The sequence below is a fragment of the Hypanus sabinus genome, chromosome 16 (assembly GCF_030144855.1).
Source record: "Hypanus sabinus isolate sHypSab1 chromosome 16, sHypSab1.hap1, whole genome shotgun sequence".
NCBI lineage: Eukaryota > Metazoa > Chordata > Chondrichthyes > Myliobatiformes > Dasyatidae > Hypanus > Hypanus sabinus.
The window spans coordinates 41,389,375-41,415,409 of record NC_082721.1 but is presented as its reverse complement, the minus strand read 5'-3'; the positions used below and the strand labels follow the sequence as shown (position 1 = coordinate 41,415,409).

The 26,035-nt window shown below is 42.1% G+C and overlaps 1 protein-coding gene across 16 annotated transcripts in view; it reads right to left on the bottom strand.

Annotated features, from left to right (window-relative positions):
- LOC132406245 (receptor-type tyrosine-protein phosphatase S-like) overlaps window positions 1–26,035 on the bottom strand; it is a 475,477-nt gene that overhangs the window by 329,078 nt on the left and 120,364 nt on the right. For all 16 annotated transcript variants that reach the window (XM_059991616.1, XM_059991623.1, XM_059991621.1 and 13 more), the window contains one exon: window positions 8,861–9,034. In XM_059991616.1, coding sequence (XP_059847599.1) covers window positions 8,861–8,963 — 103 coding nt within the window. In that variant the 5' untranslated portion in view covers window positions 8,964–9,034. The remainder of the gene's footprint in view (window positions 1–8,860; window positions 9,035–26,035) is intronic.

Genomic DNA, 26,035 nt, shown 5'->3' with positions numbered 1-26,035 from the left:
TGAGAATAACATTAGCAAGTTTGCTGATGATACTAAGCTGGGTGGCAGTGTGACATGTGATGAGGATGTTAGGAGAATTCAGGGTGACTTGGATAGGCTGGGTGAGTGGGCAGATACTTGGCAGATGACGTTTAATGTGAATAAGTGTGAGGTTATCCACTTTGGGAGTAAGAATAGGAAGGCAGATTATTATCTGAACCGTGTAGAGTTAGGTAAGGGAAAAATACAAAGAGATCTAGGAGTCCTTGTTCATCAGTCACTGAAGGTGAATGAGCAAGTGCAGCATGCAGTGAAGAAGGCTAATGGAATGTTGGCCTTTATTACAAAGGGAATTGAGTACAAAAGCAAGGAAATCCTTTTGCATTTGTACAGGGCCCAGGTGAGACCACACCTGGAGTATTGTGTACAATTTTGGTCTCCAGGGTTAAGGAAGGACATCCTGGCTGTAGAGGAAGTGCAGCGTAGATTCACGAGGTTAATTCCTGGGATGTCCGGACTGTCTTACGCAGAGAGGTTAGAGAGACTGGGCTTGTACATGCTGGAATTAAGGAGATTGAGAGGGCATCTGATTGCAACATATAAGATTATTAAGGGATTGGACAAGATAGAGGCAGGAAATATGTTCCAGATGCTGGGAGAGTCCAGTACCAGAGGGCATGGTTTAAGAATAAGGGGTAGGTCATTTAGAACAGAGTTAAGGAAAAACTTCTTCTCCCAGAGAGTTGTGGGGGTCTGGAATGCACTGCTTCAGAAGGCAGCGGAGGCCAATTCTCTGGATGCTTTCAAGAAGGAGCTAGATAGGTATCTTATGGATAGGGGAATCAAGGGATATGGGGACAAGGCAGGAATCGGATATTGATAGTAGATGATCAGCCATGATCTCAGAATGGCGGTGCAGGATCGAAGGGCCGAATGGTCTACTTCTGCACCTCTTGTCTATTGTCTACACTTTATTTTGAATAAAGTGTACTTTTGAATCAAAATACATCCAAAAAGACAAGGACTCCATTGGCTTGCAACTACTTCAGGTACATACTGCCAAACTCCAGCCCTCCCACCATCGTGATGAGGAAATATATCAGTGTGGAATTAAGTTCTGCAGCTCACTTTATGACAGGTCATAGACTACAGAGAAGGCAGCTCACCACCATCATCTCAAGGGAAACTAGGGATGAACATTAAATATTGCCTCCGTACTAGAAGAGGTCACAGAAAAAAATTAAGATACCTTTTATATAAGGGATAAAGCAGCAATTTCACTAGGTTTCTTTGTTCATTCAGTTCAACCAATTTCCATATGGCAATGAAACAACCCTTGCATAAACAATATTACGGTTGGTCGTCCCCACGCCGTGCTCAGAACAGAAGCTTTCCTCTGCCAGTGGATCTGAGCACTTCACAGGTTGTTCCTGTAGAGAGTCTTGCTTCAGTGTCAGACTGCATTTTCTTGTTCACAAACAACCTGCTGCTAAAATTCAGCGTGTTCAGCAGCATCTACGCGAGAGAGGGAATTGTCTACGTTTCAGATTGAAACCCTGCCTCCCTTCCTCCCGGAGACACTGCTCGACCTGCTGAGCTCTTCCAGCAGCTTGCTGCTCCACTTTCCACTTTCTCACTGGTGTCACTTTTCAGGTGTTCCTTGGACATACCCTGCATAATGGGTAAGAATGGGCTTTTGCTTAATTAGTTACTCAAGCAAACCAGTTGTTGAATAAAGACGTGAGAGATTGGAAATGCTGGAATCAGGAGCAACAAATCAGCTACTGCAGCGACTCAATGGGTTGAGCAGTATCTGTGGAAGAAGAATAGGATGCTGGATTTTGACCCAAAACATTGACCTATCCTTCCACCCACCCCTCCCACATACACACTCATGTTGTTTGAACTGCGTTCTTCTAGCAGACCATTTGTGAAGAAAGCAGAACCCATTTAGTGTACCTGGTGGGGCTCTGAAAACCAGTGCTCACTAACTGGTGGGTGTGATCAGCTTCTGAGTACTACAGTTGGAAGTTCTCAGCTACTTCAAAAGGGCAACAATTACACCAGTGCCCAAGAAGTGCAGGGTGAGCTGCCTTAATGACTATTGTCCAACAGCACTCATATCAACGGTAATGAAGTGCTCTGAGAGGTTGGTTATGGCTACAATAAACTTCTGTCTCGGCAAGACCTGGACCCACTGCAATATGCCCATTGCCACAATAGGTCTATGGCGGATGCAATCTCATTGGCTCTTCACGCAGCCTTGGATCACCTGGACAACACTAATAGCTATGTCAGGATGCTGTTTATTGACTGCAGCTCAGTGTTAAGCACAATAATTCCTACAGTTCTGATTGAAGAGCTCCAAATCTGGGCCTCTGTACCTCCCCGTGCAACTGGATCCTCAACTTCCTAACCAAAAGACCAAGATCGATGCGCATCAGAAAAAATAACTCCACCTCATGAACAATCACCGCAGGTGCACCTCTGGGGTGTACGCTTAGCCCACTGCTCTATCCTGCTACACCCATGCCTGTGTGGCCAGGCAAGGCTCAAATGCCATCTATAAACATGGTGATGATATACCCATTGTTGGCAGAATCTCAGATAGTGTCGAGAGGGGATACAGGAGTGAGGTATACTAGGTAGGTGAGTGGCTTTGCTGCAAAATCTTGCATTCAGCATCGGTAAGACCAAAGAATTGATTGTGGACTTCAGAAAGGAACAGCTTCTTCCCCTCTGCCATCTGGATTCTAAATGACCACTGAACCCATAAACACTACCCCACTACTTCTTAAATTTTCATTCTTGCACTACTTATTATATGTGCTTATTGTAATTCACAATTTTTTTCTTTATTATTACATATCACTTTGTATCACTGCTCCAAAGACAACAGATTTCACGATGAATGCTGGTGATATTAAACCTGATTTGGATTCTGTTTTAGCAGTCCCTCCAAGCGTTGTTCTTATTCTGGAATTCATTTGGAATTAATCTATATTTTGGTTTACAAAATAGCATTAAAATAAACCCTTTCCCTTTCATTTTTGGTGCAAATATAACAAATATGTCAGTGTAATACACACTTAGTGTATGATTGCTGTTCTGCAATCCAATGTCATAACAGAGACATTTTGACAATGGTTTTGTGAGGTGGGTTGGGGGGATGTGCAACAGGAACCAAAGCTATTGCCTCTAATTCCCAGTGTGAGGGAAGTTATCTACCTGAGGCCTCAACAACATAGGGCATGACAAAAAGATGCAACTGTCATATCACATACTCATCTCACATCCCCAGTTTCCTTTGCATTGCTTTATTTTTTCCCTTCTAATGGCTCCAGTAGTATTTACATGGACATTCTATACTCTCCGCTCTCTCGTTCCATTGGCAGACAAAGGCAAAACAATGAAGGCAAACTAAAGTTGGTATGCCTGGACTTGTGAAATTCATCAATCAATGGACTGAGTGGCTCCACAAATTCTCAGAGAACAACTGGAAAGATGCGTTCAAAGATGCAATCCTGTGGAAGGAGAGTAGGACAGCTCAACTAAGTGGGGGTAAGGGTGGGTAATTACATGGAGTCGCACAGCATGGAAATGGAGCCTTCAGCCCATCTAGTTCATGCTGGCCATCCAGCACCTATCTACACATATCCTATACTGTCCCCATTTTATTCTCCCCACATTCCCACTGGCTCCCCTAGATTCTACCATTCATTATGTGCATTTTACAGTGGCCAATTTACCTACCATTCGGCATGTCTTTGGAGAGTGCGGGGAAAGCAGAACGCTCTGAGGAAATCCATGGAAAACAAGCAGACTGTACGTGGAGAGCACCCGACAGCAGTATTGAACCCTGATTGCCGAAGCTGTGAAGCAGCTGTGACGTTCTGGTTGACGGAACCACTCAGGACCGCATCGTTCAAGCAAGCTCCATGAATTTCCATGGCTGATAGTACCCACCTTGTTTGAAGCTTCATGTTCAGCTGGGGCCTCAGTCCCACTGCATACCACCGCTCAAGACAGGCGTGATGGGATTGAGCAGGTTTTATTCATCTCCTGGAACGTGTCTCATCTGAGAGGGTCAGAATACCCGTGAGGGACTGTCACTTTGCCACCATTAACCAAATGAGCAAGGAGTGTGTCAGTCATGTGACCAAAGGCAGCTTTTATTTTACACACAATTCACCTCCACCCTCTTCCCTGCTCCAGAATCCTTATTTGCATCTTAACCTTTCACCTTCTACATTATATGGTGACTCTTTACAATAAATGTGTGACTTTTCAACAGACAGACAACATCTCTGACGTGATTTCCATCACCCTATCCAACTCCTATAAAATGCCACAAGAGAGTCTCCCAAATGCTGAGGAAGTCTGCAGGTTAGGCAGCTTCTCTGGAGGGGAACATTTCAGGCAGAAACACTTCATCTGTACTGGAAAGGAAGGAGGCAGAAGCCAGAATCAGAAGCAGGGGAGGGGATGGGCAGTCCATCAACAGCCCACTTAAACTAATCCTATCTTAATCCTTTTTTACTTATTAACTCTCCTCAGTTTCTGCCAGTCACCTCCACACTATCTGCTAATGAGTAGATCTGCCGAGAGCAGTTTGCAAAGAGTCACCACGTTCCAGGGCAATTTACAGCAGCAGATTAATTTACTGGCCCACACGTCTTTGGCATGTGGGAGGGAACTGTCACACTCAGAGGAAACCCACAGATTCACAGAAAATAAACAAAGTCCATATACACGAGATAAACTGGCTCTCAGGTGTAGTGAGACAGAGGCTTTACATCTAAGGCTCAGTGAATATTGTCAACTTTATCCAGTGGTTTTCCATGATGGAAACTAACATTCCTACTCAAGGGGATAAAGCCAGCAACATCTCCTTCTCCTCTGGTTCACCATTAAACCCTTAGGCTTATTCTAGAAATAAGCTCCCTCTCCTGTACCAGGGCGACACTTTTCCAGTTTCTACCCCGACCACCGTTTACTACAGTAGATTAAAAAAGGTAGCACTGCTTCCTCAGAATGGACTGCATTGTCCAGGAGGACCCTCTGAGGGGGATTAGGATTGAGGTGAGGAGAAGCAGGATTATCAAGAGCACCACACTAAGCACTGGAGGAACTCAGTGGGTCAGGCAGCAGCTATGGAGGAAAATGGGCAGCTGATGTTTCAGGTTGAGACATATCTGCTGAGTTCCTCCAGTGCTTTGTGTGTTACTCCAGCATTTGGAGGTTCGTCTGTCTCTATTTAATCCAAAGCTCTGTAACCTTCACCAATTCAGGGAGATGTGGTTATTCAGTGAATGGGTACATTCTAGGATGGGATCCATGATTTTTTTGAACACTGAGGAATCAATGCATGAAGGACAGTTTACACGAGTTGAGAATCAGACATGATCTTACCAAATGACAGAGCAGAGGTGTAGGATGTACTCTTGTTGGTCAACCAAGGTCAGCCCCGTGCCATAGAACATCAACTGTAAAGGACTGACCAAACCTATTGAACTTGAAGCTTCTGTGCCAGCTGTTAGAGCGAACATCATTCTATCGGTTAAGGTTGGACCTAAAGCCAGAAGCCAGTGAGCTTCTCCATTGCACCACTCAAAACTGTCAATCAGAGATAGAGCAGAACAAAGAAGGCTGCGGTACTGGTGCGATTATGTTTCCTACCACAGCTTGCACATCAGATCTGAATACAGACTTTTATCTGTTACACCGATGACACGCACACATAACCATCCCCATCTAGCTTGCCATCTTCATGCAGCAGACCTCAGTACAACTACAAGCATCGCTTAAACTATTCCTTAACCACATACTGTCTTGGGAAAACCATAAATCACATAAGCAGAATTTGTGGTCATTTAGGAATAATTGGAAACTCCCCTCCAGCTCCCAAGAGTAATCAAGCAAAGCTCGAGGCGATGTTTTCTAAAATACAACCAGAACCATGTTCTGTGGCACACAGAATGCAAGCTGCTGTATCACTCACAGCCCCTGAAAGATGTGCAACAAGTCCCCTTGGACACTGGGATGTTGGCATTCCTCAGGATTCCACCCAATAAAATAGCATTGCTTATCAACAGTGACAGCAGCACCTTTTATTTTACTGCCATGGCAACAACAAATGTAATTGGTTGAATGAAAAGAAGGCAAAGAGCATTTTGGACATGACTAACATAGTGCCTACTCCCCTGCTCAATCACTGAGCTTTCAACTTCACCGTGGCTCTGGAATTTTTATCTGCTGCAAAATTCACCCTTAAAGTCTATGGAATAGCAAGGAAGTGGCTGATGGATTGTCATGTATCGAAGTGTAGGCACATCTGTGCACTTTAGTAGACAGACTAAAGGTGTAGTCTATTTTCTAAATCAGGAGAAAATTCAAAAATTAGAGGTACGAAAGGGCTTGGGAGTTCTCACACAGGATTCCCTAAAGGTTAGCTTGCAGGTTGAGTTGGTGGTAGGGAAAGAAAATGCAATATTAGCATTCATTTCAAGAAGACTAGAATATAAGAGCAAGGATGCAATGCTGAGGTATTTTTTTAAAATTTGGTTGTTATTGGCTGGGAGCCCCTGCTTTAAAAGGAAGATTAGTGGGAATACTGTGGTGCCAGTGCAATGCACAAATCTGCTTTTTTGTTGGGGCCTCAGTACATCTCGCTGAAGAGTGGCATTCCCAAGGGGCCCTCGTGATCTGCCACGATCTCACAAAGATCTCCTCATGGTGCAGGATCTGAGGAGCTGCAGGTGTGTGCATGATCAGTACATTTTCCAAATAGGTTTCATACATGTGTGTACAGGTGTGTATGTGTAGGTGTGTGCGCGACTGAGTGTGTTTCTGCACAAATACGCATGTGTGTGCACACGTGACAAAGGTTAGCCAATCTGAGCAAGTGCTAATGACACCGATCAACACCTATAATGTTGCAATTTACAAAGAAATTCCAGAGTATCATTCACTGGAACTGTTTCATCTCTTCTGTCAAAGTCAGTTTGATCGATTGTCCTAAGTTATTTCTGATTCAATAAACAAACATTTTAGTTAAGGCTGATTTCATCCAAATATTGTTTTGCCTGTGAAATATACAGTTAATGTGTCCAGCATTGGGAAGAGCAAGAAAGTTGAAGGTGTCAGTGCAATTAGGCCCCAGCAACAGTCTCCACCGTCAGTAGGGAAGGTGAGGGTGGTGACTGAAGCTCAACAGAACTCAATGAGCAGATATAAGTTGAGCTCTAACTTTGCAGAAATGGTGGTGTTCAGCAGTCCAAGCAGACAGAGGTCACTGCTTAGAGAAATGGAAAGAAAATTGCTGCAGATATTGGAAATCAGAGATAAAGAGAGGTCAGACAGCATCTGTGGAGAGTTAATATATCAGGTATTAGTGCCAGCATCAGAACCCTTCCTGCCAAGGACTGGCTGAATATATCCCGGAAGGTTTCTCAATAGTTTATACTTCAAACATTTTAAATGTGCAAACAAGTGCATAATACTTATCGTTTCTGTAAAATAAATGGCACTAAAGTATTGCTCCCAGACCACCTACAAGCTTCTGGGTAATCTGCTATGGGTAGGTCGGCCATGCGGCTGATGCATTGCGTTGGATGATGAGTGGTTTGTGGACAATGCTCCTTCTTCTCAGGTGGAGAGCTGGGTGGGACTTGATGAAGTCTGAGAGCAGAGCATGTATTCACCTTCCTCAGGTGTGGAAGGGTTAAAGTAAGCTGACAAAAATAAACAACAGGAAAAGCAGGAAGCCAACATGCTGGGGATTAGCACTGATGGAACTACAGGACCTATGTTTGGAATGTGTACCATTAGCAAGGGAGATTGAGAAAAAATAAGAAATATCAAGCAGCTATAGAAAATATTGACTGCACTTAGAGAGTTATGTACAGGTCCAGAGACTACACTAAACATAGGACACCAAAGTCAAAGTTGAGTTTACTGTATGCACAAGTACAATGTAAAGCTTCCTTGCATCAGCATCATTCACAATAAAACCTTAAATTATTCAACATTAAACAAGAAAGAAAAACAAATCAAACAAATATCCATTGTAATGCCAAGTAGCCAAAGTGGTCATTATGTTGTAATACTGAAATAATGTTATGCAGATTACTTACAAGAACTGAATGGTTGAAGGAATGTAGTTGTTCTCAAACCTGGTGGTGTGGGACCAGGATTTTGCACTTCTAATCTGATGGTAGCCACAAGAAAGTGGCATGAGCTGGATTGCGAGGAGCTTTGATGATCTTAGATACAGTAGCATTAGAGAGAGCACAGAAAAGATTCACCACAATCTTGCTTTGTGGTCTGTGATCATAAGCAGAGACTGGAGAGGCTGGGTTTATTCACAGCGGAACATAGGCTGGGGGGGGGTGGGGGGGGTGACTTCATGGATGTTTATAAAATTATGAGCGCAAAGGGTTAAGATGAAATGGGAAGAAATTTAAAGGATATCTGATGGGTAAGTTTTTAACTCTGAGAGTGAGCTGCCAGAGGAGCTGGTGGAAGCAGATACAGTTATAATATTTTAAGATAAATTCAGTCATGTACTTGGATTAGAAAGGCATAGGGGACTATAGCCTAACGTGGACTCATTAGATTAGCATAGATAGGGATCAACATCAGCATGGGCTAGGTGGGCTGAAGGACTTGCTTCTACACTGTACAATTTAATACTTCTAACACCAGGAAGAAACTCAGATCCTTGAGTTATTTATGATATTCAACTGAAATTGGAAAAAAATAAATGATGAACAGGTTCATCATGCTAACAATGGACGGTGTGCTTATCAATACCATTGGTGATGTGGTCTATCATTTGTAGTAAAGTCATCACAAATCTGGCTAAGTTAGAAAGGCTTACCTTCAATGGTGGTATCAGCCAACACTGAGGACAGCAAAGCCGTTAAGAAGACAACTGCTGGCATGATCAGGTGAGTAAGTAACAGCATCCTTGGCACTGACATTTAACACTGGCCTGAAAGTCAAAGCCAGTTTCAGTGTAACTGTGTGTCTTCAGATTGGATTCGCTTCAAGCCTAGAGATAGAAGACAAAATATACAAGGTTAAAACTCTGAGCATTTCAGCAAGTAAGTTCCTGTCAAAAGACTCAGCTTGATCCACTGGTTTATTGCTACAAAATTTATGGTGAGTGGAAGTGAACAACCCAAGCACTCAAGTGCTGGCCTGAGACCAGGAACGAGATCCAGCCCTAATGATGTCTCTTGCTTTCTTAAATGGAAAAGTGAAAGGAATTTTGGCAGATTCTACTATCTTCCTAATGGGCTGGGACTTGAAGGACACACATTTCCTTGATTAGTGTTGAGTGTAATTGTAAATTTGAGTAAGGGTCTATGTCACTGGGCGTATGCACACCATTTTTTGCTGATACTGCACCACATTCTATACACATTACGTTGCTCAGCAGTACAGGGCACTGAGTCCAGAAGATTAAACACTTTGTGAAGCAAAATTCTGAGTCTGCAAATTTGATTAATAATCAGTGCTCCGGAATAAAACAGATATGATAAAATTTGGAAGCAAATTGGCATTGTCCATTGTATAGTTGCAATTAGGTCAGCTGTATCATGCAGAAAGCATGGTATCTAGAGGATGTTTTCCAAGCTAGAAGTTTAAACTTTAGTTTATTCTTTGTAGTATATCCCATCACTGACAACGCTGATGCTGAATCTCCATCTCTAGTTCACAGTCAGAATCAAAATCAGGTTTACAATCAGCACTACAATGTAATGCATCTCTGAACCAAGCAGTAGCTAAGATTCAACCACACTGGGTGGGTCTGAAGTCATATATCGACTCAGAATGGAAAGGGATGATGAATCTTCTTCCCTGAAGGACACTAGTCAACCAGATGGGTTTTACAATAATCTATCATTTAACATTTACCATGGCTAACCAGCTATTTAAAAAAATCTTTAATTACTTGAGTCTGAATTCCTCCAAGGCGGAATTCATACTTGATGCTCTTTTGATATTAAATTGATGAAGACTGCAGTTTGTGGGCACATATTCGCACCGAGTGTGGCTGGTGGAAAAGTTTGGAATGTGAACAGGGGTTTGGAGACCAGGGCAAGGTCTTCGTACCTGAACAGAGGCCTGGACCCTGTACAAGAGTCTGGAGCCCAGTCAGAGGTCATAGTCCAAACAGGAGTTTAGAACCAAAATCACTTTCTGAGGAAGGACATCTTTCCATTTCAAAGAAAATACCTCAGCTTGTTTACAAGCTGCAGAACTTCACTGGTTAGTTCAGCTCTTTAATAGACCAGGTACCCATCCCGACACCTTAAATGTTGAATCAGCAATTTTTAATGTGTAAAGACAAAGGATGCAGCAAAATGACAATGTCCTTACCATTCAAAGCAACTTTATTAAGATCCATTGGGCAAAAACTAGTGTCAGGATCAATAGAGATCACAGGCTAAAGATAATACTGCAGCAGAGATCAGAAAGGGGTCTGTGTTTCAAAACTATTCTTTTTTCTAAATCCTGCAATTTAATTGTGTGGTTTAATTTCTGATATTTTTTCCATTAAGAGACAGTCAGCTCGTATGCAGAGCACACTGGTCCCTCTGAATAAAATCCATCAGAGAATGAAAGCTGCTGAATGGATGAGTCAGAAACTCATGAATAAAAAATCATTAAATGCAGCTTGCAGGCTCTCTCCTTTCAGGTTACACGTGAGGTCAAGGTGAAGACACGCATCCATTCACTGAGTAGACAGGGAGATAAATGACCCGGCTGATTCAGCATTTGCCATTCTGGCCCAGGGTCATTTATTACCATCGAAATGCCCACCATAACTTTAGCTAAAATCTAATAATAATACGAAAAAAAGGCTGGTCAGACTCCTGCTGTTGGAAATTTATCAATATACAGAACCAGGGAAATGAAGCAGTCTCGATTCTGTTTCTCAGCAGAACATTCCAGAGAGCTAGAACCCACATTTCAATATTAAATATCCAAATCTTCAAGTGAGGATATCTTGCATCTGGCTTCATATCAAGTTTGAAGTAGGATCAGGAGCAGAACATTCAGTCCCTCAACTCTGCTCCACTGTTTAATCAGATCATGGCTGATTATGCATCCATTTTAGATCATCTGCATGTGCAGCCAAACCCCTTTCAAATTTCCAGTCCTCTTGCACTAATGGTTTCATGTAGGCGCCGTAGCATAGGTGCAGAATTGAGGACCCTGAACGACAGCTGGGGCACAATGGAGAAGATGGTGAAGAACAGCCAAAGACAGAGGACCTTCATTGCTACCAGGAGTGTAACAGGCAGTAATTAACCTACTAACAGTTGCTGCTAAATTGAGTGAGGCTTCCTGACTTCTCACCTAAATTATCAATATATCCTCATGTTCTTGATACCCCCTTCAGTGGAAATTGCTTCAAGTTATGCATTATGAAGTGGTTTATATTTTCAGAACCAAAAAGTCTACTTAGCTCTTTCAAGGTGTTTATGTTTCATTGTCACTTCTGCAAACCTTCCTCGAATATCTTTTAGCCTTTTATTCCTTCCTGCACTAATTGAGCTACGTTCATCTATTCCTTTTGTTTGTGAGTTCCACAATCTCCCCGCCATTCAGTAATATCCTGCCAGACTGCTTGACAGACAGCCTTTACTGACAGCGACTGGTTTGTTCCTCCCCATAAATGGAAACACATCCCCTGCCTACTCTTACCTAAACCTTTCATAAATGTGAAGGTCTCAATTAACTCAGTCTTCAGTGAGCACTTTGCAATAAAGGGAGCCTCTTTGCTGAGTTGCAACCTCTCATTTGTAATTTCATCCTTCTGAATCTGTTGCACCTCTTCAATGCCTTTTTCTCCTTCTCAAGGTATGATGACCACTACTTAAAATGTGGTAAAACCAAGGTTCAGCTTCTCTCTCTATCAGTTCTGTCTCATTTAAAGTAAATCCTGGTGCATTACTTGCATCTTTCTGTGTTACTACTCTGTCATATTTTTCAATAACTTACTTATTGGTGCTCTGCAATCTCTTTGCTCCTCTGCTCCACTTAGATTTTTTTTGAGCAATATGTGATTTTCTTTGTCATAAGGCATTACTGCAAACTTCTCGATGTTGAAATTCAGTGTCATTTACATGCCTAGTTCATGAATATCTTTCTGGTAAATTGCTATACTCCTCATTCTTCACAGCACCTTCCTTGCCTTCTGCTTCCAACTTGGAATCTGTTCTCTAGTTAGGAATGTATACTTCTTTTCAAAGTTGAAAACATTAATATAAGTGGTGAAGAACAATAGCCGAGCATTGATCCTTGCAAAATCACTTTCCCCAAAACTGCCTTGCTTCTCCATGCTTTCTGCTTTCTGTCATCAGCTAGCTTTCTATTCTGCTAACCTTCTGAACTAAACTTATCAGCTTGCTATGCAATAGCTTATCAAAGAGATACAGAAACGGAGGTACTTACAACATTGCCCTTGTTGACTCTCTTTGTTTGGATTTATTGAAGCTGATCAAGCACGACTTTCCATTTTACAATCCTCGTTGACTGCACAATGAAATATTATGGCTCTCAGTTGATTGATTTCTAATATTATCTTACAACATAGGAGAAGGTAACTCAGCCCACTGTATCTCTGCTGACTCATGGAACAATCCCTATCTACTTCCTTTTAACCTTACACAGAGAAAAAAAACACTAACTACACACTTGTACTATTGACAACTCACAGTGGCCAATTACCTTATGAACCAGCACAGATTTAGGATGTAGAAAGAAACTGGACAGTTGGAAGAAATCCACTCAGTCACAGAGAGAATGTGTAATTCGTACACAGATAGCACCGGAAGTTAGGATCAAAGCTAAATTGCGAAGCTGAATGTTAACAGCTCTATTTAATGAGCCATTGTGCTGTCCATTTTTACAGTTTAATGGTCATGTTTCATCCCTTCTGAAAGAGCATTATAAAGTAATTAATCCGCAATGCATCTGAGTCTAAACTTCCTTCAAATGAATTATTAAATGTGTGAAAATGCCTCGGAACTAAGTTCTGATAAATTGTGCAGATGCCAAGATTCAGGAATTTATCCCATCAAGATGAATTAGTTTACTTAACATTTTGCATGTTTTTGTAATCTCCCATATTGTTCCTAATATTATCTTCCACACCTGCCTCATGTTTAATGCTGAAACTAAATAATGATATCTTGAAATTTCTGCCTGTCATTTTATCTTGTCTGGACTTCAGTGGCTCGGTTCCAAAAAGGATGCTTTGTTGCATTCTCAACTGAAAACGGAAAAAGTAGTGCAAGAGGTATTCTGCGTAATCTCAATTGAACCCTGAGGGATGTACAGATTGACACAAGATCTATACTTTAGAGGCTAAATATAACTCCAACTCCATGAGGGGCCAGGAAAAAAAGTAAATATCAAAATATATATGTCACCATATAGTACTTTGAGATTCATTTTATGCAAGCAGTCTCATTAGAACAGAGGTAAAACTTGCAGAAAATGTAACAAAGTAGGATGCATACAAAGAGCATGTTGGGCAGACAAAATAAATAGGCTGCACAGGGAAGAAAAAAAGATTAAAAAGTCAAGCTGCAGTTTCAAAAAGAGTGCTAATCTGCATGCTGTTGATGAAAATTCTTATAATGTTGAGAGGGACACAGGACTGGCTAGGCTTGAGATTTACAACATGAAAACTAACAAGAGGCAAGCAACATGGCTTAAACCAGAGGTGAACAGCGAATTAATTAAAATAGAATTGGGCACAGGCTCGGATGTTTCAGATATTCCACAAAATGAGTTTAAACATCAGTTCAAATTAACTGAAATCAAGCTTGCAAATATCCAACTAAGAACTTATACTGGAGAAAAGAGAACTGCTGCAGGAATGGCACTTGTAACAGTGAACAAGGCACATTGGGCTTGGATGTGGTAAAAACAGGAGAGCCAGCACTGTGGGGCTGAGACAGCTGCAAGGTGATTGGAGATCCAGTCACAATTTGCATTCCACATGGCCTACCAAAGAGTCAACTGAAAGTGAATTAAGAAAGGTACTGGATGATGCCAAAGCAGTTTTCAAGGATGGCATTAGAAACTCAAACATATCAAGGGTAAAACAGTATTAAATTAAAATGCCACACCTTCATATTACAAATCCTGACCAGCTCCTTATACTATCTGCGATTAAATAGCCAGTGAGCTAGTTTGCATGGAGGCTGAAGGGATTCTTGAGTGGAGCCCATGGGCAATCACAGTGGTACCATATGCCAAGAAGAATGGGTCTCTCAGGATTTGTGGTGACTTTAAGGTCATCATCAACCCAGTACTGAAAGTAGATCAATACCCTCTGTCCAGTATAGAGGATATCTTTCTAAACCTTTTGGGAGGGAAACATTTCAGCTATAGACTTAGCTGAGGCCTATCTGTAGATGGAGATGGAAGAAGAGTCCAAAACACCCACAAAGAGCTTTATTGCTAGAATAGGCTTACCCTTGGAGAGGCATCTGCACTGGCATTTTAGCAGAGAGCTACGGACCAGGTGCTGCAGGGCTATCCAGAAACAGTGTTACCTGGATGACACCTTTCTTAACAATTAGGATGACAAGGAACAAATCCAAAATTGCAAAATTAGAAGATTATGAGCTCCAAGCAAGGTGCCACAAGTGTGAATTGTTTAAACCAAGCATCACTTACTGTGATCACACCTTTGTTGCACAATGATTACACAAGTGTGCTGAGAAAAATAACACTGGTGGATGCCTCAAGGCCCAAGGACATGTCACAGTAGCAGACCTTATTTGGATTTGCTGCTTGCTGCAACAGGTTCCTGCCAAACCTGGCTACTGTGCTCAACCCTTTGAATTCATTACTACAAATTGGGAAGAAATGACAATGGACAAAGCAGTGTGAGGTGGCTTTCCAAAAGACAAAGGAAATGGTGACGTCAGACATTATATTCACTATGACACTATGATCCACACCGTCCAATGAAGCTTGCCTGAGACGCCTCACCTTATCCTATAGGTGCAGTCATGTCACGGTCACATCACGTTTCCTTACCATTGCTGAGAAACATTATGAGCAGATTGACAGAGAAGCCTTGAGTCTGGTTTGGGGTGTAAAACATTTCAACCAGTACTTGTATGGGAGAGGGTTTACCCTCATTACTGATCATCAGGCACTAGCATCCATTTGCAATCCACAGAAGGATGTCCCACTAACAGCAGCAACATGAATGCAGAAATGGTTTCTGTTTCTTGGAGGACACAATTACAAGATCGAATTCAAGAGGACAACTACTCATGGAAATGCTGATGAATTTGGAAAAGAAAATACCTGAGAAATTTACAAAATGGGAAACTCATCTTGATGTATATTTGCTAATGCAAATTGAAAGACTCAATATTCCGGCAGAAATGATCCATTGGGAAACCAGAGAAGACTCCACGCTGTCTCAAGTCTACAAGGCCACCAAAAATGGCTGAAATGTACAGTAGAAACCCTAGCTCTGTAACTCTTATCAGCACCAGGATGAAGTTGCCTTTGATGGTTGTTGTCTTTTCTGGGGATTGATAGCTGAAATACCATCCAAGCTGAGAGCTAAAGTGTTCGAGGAAATATATGCTGGTCTTTTAGGTGTGGTCAAAATGAAAGATTTGGCTCAAAACTTTGTCCCGGATAGATCAGCTGCTTGCCATGCACTGATCGGGATGCCAATACCTCTAGAAGATGCGGAACGCAGTCTCTCCATATCAAGGAATGGCCTGCATTGCCCTCGCTGAGGATTCATGTGAATTTTGCCAGGCCATTAATTTCTCCAGAGACTAACAGCACATTGTGAGCAATGGCAGCAGAGCACACTACATCGACACTGAATCAGAAGCTCACCGATTTCCTCCTTGTGTATTGCAATGCAGCACAGTTCACAACCAACAACTCACCAGCAATTCTGATCCTGGGGCGTCCTTTGTAATCATGCTTGGATCTCCTCAAACACAATCTCGAAGGAGTATGCAGGATAAGCAGCTGAGACAAATTGAGGACCGCTCAAAGAAAGCATGTTCGATGTTTCACACCTGGACACTTAGTCCTGATGAGGGCTTACAGAGATGATCAAAAGTGGAAAAATGAAGGACAGAACTGGACCACTCTCGTACACAGTGGAAATAGTGTCTGACGTCATTTGGAGATGACATATTAATCAGTTGAGGAGAGCAGACTCAATGGTTAGAGAAGAAAGGTGTCTGGAGCTTTCAGAACCACTTCCTGCAGTCCCAGAGTCAAATCCTACAGTCTCCACAGAGGAGGCACTGGAATTGTTTTGCAGCATAAGTCTCACCTTTCAAGCAGAGTGACCCCTCCCCCCACCCTTACAGAGAAAGTTATTATCCCACAAGAGTAAGAAATGCTCCACAGAGATTAAATCTTCAGGCCTGAGTGGAACAATTTAAAGTTTATTATGCTGTGGATATATGTAGTTTTATTATATCGTTTACACTTTGACACAAAAGAGTCTTTCTGTTGGTCAGTGTCAAAAAAAGCCAAATTAAATCCACTGTGATTCAATGTTGTAAAACAATACAGAACATGAAAACTTCTGGGGGGGGGGGGTGAATACTTTTTATAGGCACTATACATACATATAAAGTGAGAAGCATTCTATATTGAGTTGGAGTTTATAGCTAAGCAGGGAGGATTGTTTTGTATGTAATATTTGAGTAATATTGTAAGTATATTGTTTGATTAAGCTCTCTTTATTGTTTACATAATTCTTTACGGGTTATATGTATGAAGTACGTGAATGGCTCACGTCATTACGCCAGCACGTCATATGTCCATACCTCACCAAAGTGAAAAACAAAGTGCACACATTCTCCTGGGCTCCCGTGCTTTTCTTTCGATTAGTTTCTGGAGTTACAAAGCATAACAGTACCCACTGCCCCACATTATTATTTGGATCGTGTACCTACCAATATCTCTGACTCTCCCATTATCTGCACTAGAGGTAATTTACAATAGTCCATTATCCAGTAAGTGGCACGTGGGAGGAAAATGCAGCATCCGTTGGAAGCCCACGCAATCACAGGGAGAATATGCAAACCCTGCATGGACTGCACCTGTGGTCAGGATTAAAGGCAGGTCCCAGAAGCTGTGAGGAAACCACACTAACTGCTGCACTGCTGTGTCTGGACCAAAACAAAAGCACAAATGTCTACTCATGGCACCTTGCAATGTACAAAGTGGTTCCTTTGTTTTACTAACCATGGTTCCCCAACATAAATTGTTAGATGTAAGGTACTTGGGCAATTTCTGGGAGCTGTGTACCTCAACTACAGAATGCATCTTATCACTTTTTTCTGTGTTATGTAATACCATTTCAAAGAAAATGAAAAATACAGACTGCTTGCAAGCAAGACTTTAGTTTTCAACCAAATGAGAATGTGGGAAGAATAAAATAGGATTATTGTAAATGGGAATTTAACAGTGTGGATACAGGTCAAAAAAGAGCCTGTTTCCATCCTGTTTAACTCTATGACTCATAGCTTCAAACACTTTCCTAGCTGTTGATTAATTTCAAAGGTGAAATGTGAAATAAATGCAAGTCTTTGCTGGTAATGATTGCTGATTTCCAAATGAGATTTCTGATCAATTACAAACTAACTAAAGAATGGCAGTAAACTTCTATGATTGCAAATAATCTGAGCACAAATGAAACCTTTCCCCTTTCTCTGCATCTCCTCTTACTCGGAAGTGATGACACTTCAGGTGTTAGAATACAAGAATGGGAACATCCTGTGCAACTTTACAAGACACTGGTTAAACTGCACTCGGGAGCATTGTGCACAGTTCTAGTCACAAAACCAGAGGAGAGATATGGTTGTGGTGGAGAGAATGCAGGGGAGGTTCAACAGGATATACCAAACAATGCACTGGAGGAACTCAGCAGATCAGAGAGCGTTTCTGGGGGGAAATAAACCTGTGATGTTTCAGATCAAGACCCTTCATATAGACTTCATCTCAGACTTCACCTGAGAACCTAGATGAAGGGTCTTGACCTTCATCTAGATGCTGCTTGGTCTCCAGCGCTTTGCGTGTTGCTCCTGATTCCAGCATCTTGTGTACTTATCATGGCATAGCCTGGATTAGAAGACTTCAGTTAAGCAGAGAGATTGGATCAATTGGACATGTTTTCCCTGGAGCAAAGGATGACCTGATATAAGATTCAGAGAGGTGCAGGCAGCAGAGATAGATAGAGTGTTACTTCCTCAGAGTTCTCCACAATTTAACCCAGAGAAGATTGCGCTTGTTCATATTTCTGCATTGAATAATGCTGATTGCAGAAATATGCCAGGCACTTCCTACAATGAGCCAGTCCAAGAGGTCAGGCAGGCAACCTTGCTCTTATGTCTCAGTCAATGTTTACTCAATTAAACTTTCATTTGGAAACATTATAAAAAGGTCATTACTTTCTAATGAGTCTTAGATCCTTGGGAATGCCATCAATAATTTTCACTCAACCTCCAAGATATGAGGTCTCATGCTCATTCAGCACTTTCTAAGATATAACTTGGGTTACCATAGCGACAGTGATATCATTAACATGGGCAAACATGTTGGAAGATAGAGCCTGAGACTCCATTAGAAGAAGAAGCTGTGGTCAAGTAATTGAAGTTATTTCATGCCCTGAACAGTAGTGTCCATGATGGTTCACTATGGAATACAATTGTGTTACCTCAGCTGCTTCTAAACAGGCCAATGTTTCAATCTTCAATACTACAGTTTTCTCCAAAATCAAACACACAACAACCTGAGAGAGAGAAAAAACTACCTAAACTCTGAAATAAAAATATGAATAAGAATGGAAGTTCCATATACACTCACACCCCACCTGTCTTCTACCATAGAACCCCATTCGCAAACCACCCTGCGTTTCTGATAAAACTGCATTGTGTGTTATAAACATATCTGTTTCAGGTGTGATTAACAAAGGGTGAACCCATGACACAAGAAGCTAAGCTTTAATTTTTCCAAAATCAAAGCCATTCCATGGGCTTCCTAGATAGATTGTGTGGTCGAAATTCTGGAGTAAATCTTTATAAACCAGAAAAAGCCTTCTCCAGAGGGAAGGTAGGATTTCAATAGCTTAGCATTGGAGTAATCAGAACAGGGGAACTAAATCCAATCATCCTTTAATCCTTCAGTGAGAGTTCTCCAGCAATTGAGGAATTAGTGTCAGGTTGACAAATCATTAATCGCTGCAACTCTAGGACACCCTTGGAGGACTGGCAAGCTTTAACTAACTTAGGTGTTGATATCTGTAAAAGATTACCACAGCAACACCTGGCTTATACCTGAGGCACAGACTTGGTGACACCTCCATTCACAAGCCCTTATCAGAATCCACTCACTCTAGCACTTTACAACTGATCACATTTCCACCCACTCACCAGTGAAACTGCAAGCACAAGAAAATCTGCAGATGCTGGAAATTCAAGCAACACACAAAAAATGCTAGTGGAATGCAGCAGGCCAGGCAGCATCTTTAGGAAGAAGTACAGTCGACAGGAGAAAGCAAGATCTCCCAATGGGCACACATTTTAATTCCACGTCCCATTCCCATTCTGATATGTCTATCCTTGGCTTCCTCTACTGTCAAGATGAAGCCACACTCAGTTTGCTGGAACAACACCTTATATTCCGTCTGGGTAGCCTCCAACCTGATGGCATGAACACTGATTTCTCTAACTTCCGTTAATGCCCCTCCTCCCCTTCTTACCCCATCCCTTATTTATTTACTTAATATTCCCTCCCTTTTTTCTCTCTCTGTCCCTCTCACAATCACTCCTTGCCTGCTGTCCATCCTCCTCTGGGCTCCCCTCCCCCTTTCTTTCTCCCTAGGCCTCCTATCTTATGATCCTTTCCCTTCTCCTGCTGTGTATCCTTTCTGCCAATCAACTGTCCAACTCTTAGCTTCACCCCTCCCCCACCTGTCTTCTCCTATCATTTCAGATCCTCTCCTCCCCCTCCCACTTTCAAATCTCTTTCTATGTTTTCTTTCAGTTAGTCCTGACGAAGGGTCGCTGCCCGAAACGTTGTCTGTACTTTTTCCTGGCTGGCCTGCTGCACTCTATCAGCATTTTGTGTGTGTCACCAGTGAAACCATTGTCCTCTTGCCCTCAGTTAATGCTTCATGGTGTGTCTTTCCTTTTGCCTCCTTACTCCCACTCTGATTACACAGGGCATTTTATTCAACATAAAATTGTCTGAAAGGGATATGACAAATAAGAGAATAGATTTCCGATGGTGATGACAAACTGCTTTTCACAGAAAGCAGTGAATTTGTGGAATTCTTTGCACAGGGAAGCCATAGAGGCTACTTCATTAAATACATTTAAGACGCAGTTAGTAAATTTTTGCATAGCAAGGAAATTAGGAGACGTGGGGAAAAGGCAGGTAGGTGGAACTGAGTCCACAGCCCGATTGGCCAAGATCTTTTTGTATGAAGGGTAAGGTTCGATGGGCAAGATGGCTTACTCCTGTTCACCTTTGTTATCATGGGCACACCTTCTCACTGTCAAGGATATCTTTAGATGGCAACAGCTTGGAGAAGGCAGCAGCCACTATTAAGGACCCTCAACGTCTAATCACGTCCTCCTCTCATTGCCACCATCAGGGCCGAGGGACAGGAATCTGGAGATTAGTCTCAGTGATTGAATCACTGCATCTTTCTCTTTTTCTGAATGGTCCATGAACACTACCTTGCTATTCCTCTTCTGGACTTTGTCAATCTATAAATGTATGTATGTATCTATTGTAACTTGTAGCACTTTTTATGTCTTTCAACAGTACTCCTGCCACAAGACAACACATGTCAATGATAATAAAGCTGATTTTGATTCTGAAGCCACACAACCTTTCAAAGCTGCTCTATCATTCAATAAATTTGTCACTGATCTTCTCCCTCAACTGCTCTTTGCACCCATTCTGTTAGTGCCCAAAGGTCTGTTGAATTTAGCTTTTAAAGCACTTAACAACTGAACCTTCTACGTAAAGGATTCGACAGACCTCCACCCTATGAGGGAAAACATTTCTCATGTTGTCCTAAATGAGCCTCTTACCCTGTTCAGCTATTTTGCCCTGTTGGTACAACACACTGTGCACATTCACACCTATTATCATTACTGGAGTATACAATAGATAAACAGTGGCAGCTCAGGCAATTCTGAGGGAGCAGGCGAGACTCACCTCAGCATGCTCAAGCCAAATTGGTTCCATCTGCATCTTCAGGCTGTGCATGCACAAGTCTGGGACAGTGGTGAAGCCGGAGATGATTAACTATGAAAATCAAAAATACTGCAAAAGGGAAATCTGAAATTAAAATAGTAAGTGCTAGAAACACTCAGCAGATCAGGCAGAATGTTTAACATTTCAGTTCTGTGATCCTGATGCAGGTTTCACTGAAGGGATAGATCAGTCATGAAGTATTTACTGTTTGTCTTTCTGCTACCTGACCTGCTAGGTGCTTCCAGCGTTTTCTGAGATTAATAACCACTCCGGTCTCAATCTTCAAACTTGTTTCTTCGGTGCAATATTCTACATAGGCAAATCAGAAGGGCTTTCAGTTCTCTAATCATCCCATCCTCCTTGTGAGTTCTGTACTTCTGTAGAAAAGCAGAGGAGACAGGAGGTGCCTCTGTGCTGCCTAAAGTATTTGAATGACTTTTCCTCCCCCACTATCTAATATCCTGTTAGGGGAGTGGGCACTCTCTGCCAATCATTCACATAAGCTGAGGTCTAGTAAGTGATGGATCTGGTTTTATGTCCCACATTCATCAGACTAATGCTAGTTGAATGCATTAGTAGCTACGCCAGTCATTATTAATTTCCGGGATTATCTACTTTAGACCAACGATTTCTTAGTCCACTAAATTCTCATTTTCCCATCATAAAATTGGGATTGTGGGAAGGCAGCGAGCACTTTTGAGAATTTACTGGCAATAGGGGAGCCTGGACTTCAGAGTATTTAATTCCTGCTAAGCTGACCAGCACCTGGCCCTGACAGAGTGAGCTGTTAACTCTCATCCAGAGTCAGAACTCTCAGGGGTTATAAGGCTATTCAATTGTACCCTAGTATGATAAATTGGACTCTTGACCTCAGAATCTTCCTTGTTAGGATCCTGCACCTCATTGTTTACCTGTACTGCAAGAGTTGTTTCACCTTGTTCTACATCAAATCACTGAGGACTGATCTTTATGAACACAATGTTGGTGCATTTGACAATAATAAACCAATACCAATTCTCCTGACAACAGGCATGCTGTCATGGTGTCCTCTGAGGCTGCTCTACTCTGTCAGGGGTTGTTACCTTCAAAACTTGGTACCCATCTTTCACAAAATCCTATGCTCCAATTCATCCAACCAGCCTTTTGATCTGATGAAGCACTAAAGTGGTTCACATGACTAGTATTCCTTCCTCTTGGCCCTCGTGACCTGGATGAAGTCTTCTCAAGGGTAACCGCAGCTTCTTCACTCACTGTTTGTCTGAGCAGGTAGCACCATTTTCTTCCTGTCCTATCTTGTTCCCCTGCTTCAGTTCACCTGATGTATAATCCAATGTCCATGGGCTTAATCATGCCAGCACACCCTTGGCTGAGGTTCTTCAGCCGACCTGCTATAAAATTTAAAAGTTCCAAAATGCCACTTCATCCCAAATGTACTCATCCACTTTCCCTGTGCTTGACGACATATATTCATTCATGTTACAACTTCAATCTGAAATATTAATAGTTCCTTTCTCCTCAGATGCTGCTTGGCCTGCTGAGTGTTTCCAGCATTTTCTAGCTTGGTTCCAGCAACTTTAGGTTTTTGTAGATTGTAGATTTTTGTTTTTCAACTCAGTTTTAAAAGTTATACCTATATTCCCAAATGTCTCCAACTATAGAACAGTTCCTTCCTACCACTCCCCTTCAGCTCTTCCAAATGTTCTCTTCTTGACCTCTCAACAGCTTCAGTCCTGGTGGACAGAACTTCAGCTGTCAATGCTGTAACCTCTGGAATTCCATCCCTGAGCCTCTCTGTTTTCCCAGTTCTATCATTCCCCACAAACCCATTTCACATTGCATGCAGTCCTGAGGCCTGCTGTCAAACTATTCGATCACGCTCCTAAAATTAAGCTATCTTAAGGATGCTCTATTACGTAAGCTGTTGTCAGTACTATTGATAGTTCAAGTGAGCACTAAATATCCTGCAGTACAAAACTAAAATAAAGCAGGGAGTTCATCCTGCCCTGGCCAACATTTCTCTTACAAACAATGCAACTGAGTCCAATTAAGGCCAGACTCACACTTTCTCATCTAAAAAGCAAAGTACATTACATAACACTTTTCAACGCCTCAGGATGCCTTAAAAACATTTACAGCTGATTTAACTGAATTAAAATCCAGTCATCCTTGCTTCATTGGAATTACGGGAGCTGGATTGTGGACAGCAAGATCCCACAATGCTACAAACTGGAAATACATATGGCATTGCGATATTTGAAGATTCTAGATTCAAATCCATTCATGACCCGTACATCGAAACACACAATGAAATGTGTTATTTGCATTAACAACCAACACATCCAAGTGTGTTCTGGGGGCAGCCCATAATTGTCCCCACACATTCCTTTGCCAAGATTGCATGCCCACAAATGAGGGGTGAACATTTGCCAACATTGGCCTAAGAAGGGTTTAAAGTCAAAGTTCAAAGAAAAATTATTATCAAAGTATATATATGTTATCCTAAACTACCTTGAGATTCATTACCTTGCAGCATTTACAGGAAAAAAGAAATACAATAGAAATTACTAAAGTCTATACATAAATAGACTGAGAAATGACCAACGTGCAAAAGACAAACTGCAATAAAAAACTAATATTGAGCTGTAAGTTGTAAAGAATCCTTGAAAGCGAGTGTATGGGCATATAAGTAGTTCAACAGAGTGGGTCTTGAAATTCTGGTTTAAGTGCCTGATGGCTATAGGTGAATAGGTATTCCTGAACCGGTGGCATAGGACCTAAGGCTTCTGTACCTCCTGCTCGAAGATGAGGGCGTGGTTTGGCTGGTGGGGGTCTTGCTGCTTTCTTGGAGCATGCATTCAATGGTGGGGAAGGTGCTAACTGTGATGGACTAGGCTGTGTCCACCGTGTTCTGTAAACTTTTGCATAGCACCAATATGAAACATTCTGTGAGACCGGGACATAAGGATGAGGGGCTTACCTCACTTTGGACAAGTGGAATGACGTTTCCCTTTTTAAGATATCTCATTGTGCCATCAGTGATATCCTGACCAGGATGGAGTGTAACTAAACCCTCTTTGTGACACACTCCCATTGTAATGTAAATGCTGTTTAATTTATTATATATCCCATCAGTTATTGGCACATTGATTTTCAAATAAATTACTCATTACATTTTGGAGTACCAATTCACTGTACACTCTGCTTTGAGCTGTGTGTGAGAAATGTGTAAACTCGTCATGGAAAGGCCAATTCAGTTTCTGTGAAGGAGCAACTGACTGCTGGACATGCTCAGTGGGGTGAGCGGTATCTGCACGCTGCCGCATTAGGACCCGAGTTGTCAACAATTCCTTTTGTTCCACAAGTGCTACTTGATCCACTGAGTCTGCTTTACTCCATATCCAGATGGCCGAATTGAAAGTGCTCGCATAAGGGGTGGTATATCTGTGAGGTTAAGGCACAATGAAGGAAGGCTGGTGAGTAGAGAGTTGAGTCTCTGAAACAAAACGAAATTGGGAACACCCAGCACGTCAGCCAGCATATGAGGAAAGAGAAACAGCTCATATTTGTAGTTACACACCTTTCATCAGAACCATAAGAGTTAAATATGACAAAGATGCTTGAGTGGCTTTCAGATGGGCACTTGAATGTGCAGGAAGGGAGGGTATGGATATTACCTAAAGGGATTAGCTTCTAGACACCATCTGGACAGCAAAGATGCATACATCAGGATGTTCTTTATTGACTACAGCTCAGCATTCAATACCATCAGCCCCTCAAAACTAATCAGTAAGCTCCAAGACCCTGCCTGAATACTTCCCCGTGCAATAGGATCCTGGATCTCCTCACTTGCAGACCCTAGTCAGTTTGGATTGGAAACAACATCTCCTCCATGATCTTTACCAGCACAGATGCACCACAAGGCTGTGTGCTTCGCCCCCTGCCCTATGCACTTTACCCTTTCAACTGTGTGGCACAGCTCCAATCCACGTTCGCTGGTGACATCACTGTTGTGGGCTGAACCAAAGGTGCAGATGAACCAGCATGAAGGAGGGAGACTGAAAATCTAGCTGAGTGGTGTCATAACAACAACCTGGCACTCAATGTCACCAAGATCAGGGGACCGATTATAGACTTCAGGAGACAGAGGCTAGAGGTCCATAACCCAGTCCTCAACAGAGGATCAGTGGTGGAGCAGGTCAGCAAGCTTTTATTTACCATTTCAGAGGACCTGATCTGGACCCAGCACGAGTTCAATGGTGAAGAGAGCACGGAAGCGCCTCTACATCTTTAGGAGTTTGTAGAGGTTCCGCATGACACCTGAAACTTTGACAAGCTTCTATAGATGTGCAGTGAAGAGTATATTGACTGGCTGTTTCACAGTCAGGTATGGAAACATCAATTTTCAACAGAAAATCCAACAAAAAGTAGTGGATTCAGCCTAGTAAATTATGGTAAAGCCCTCCAACCATTGAGCACATCTACATAAAATACTGTCATAAGAAAGCAGCATCCATCATCAGAGATCCCCACCACCCTGGACATGCTCTCTTCTTGCTACTGCCATCAGGAAGAAGTTTAAGAGCTTTAGGGCTCACACCACCAGGTTTAAGAACAGTTACTACCCCTCAACCATCAGGCTCTTGAATAAAAGGGGATAACTACACTCAACTTCACTTGTCCCAACATTGTCATGTTCCAACCACCAATGATCTCACTTCAAGGACTCCTTATCTTAGGATCTCATGTTCTCGTTATT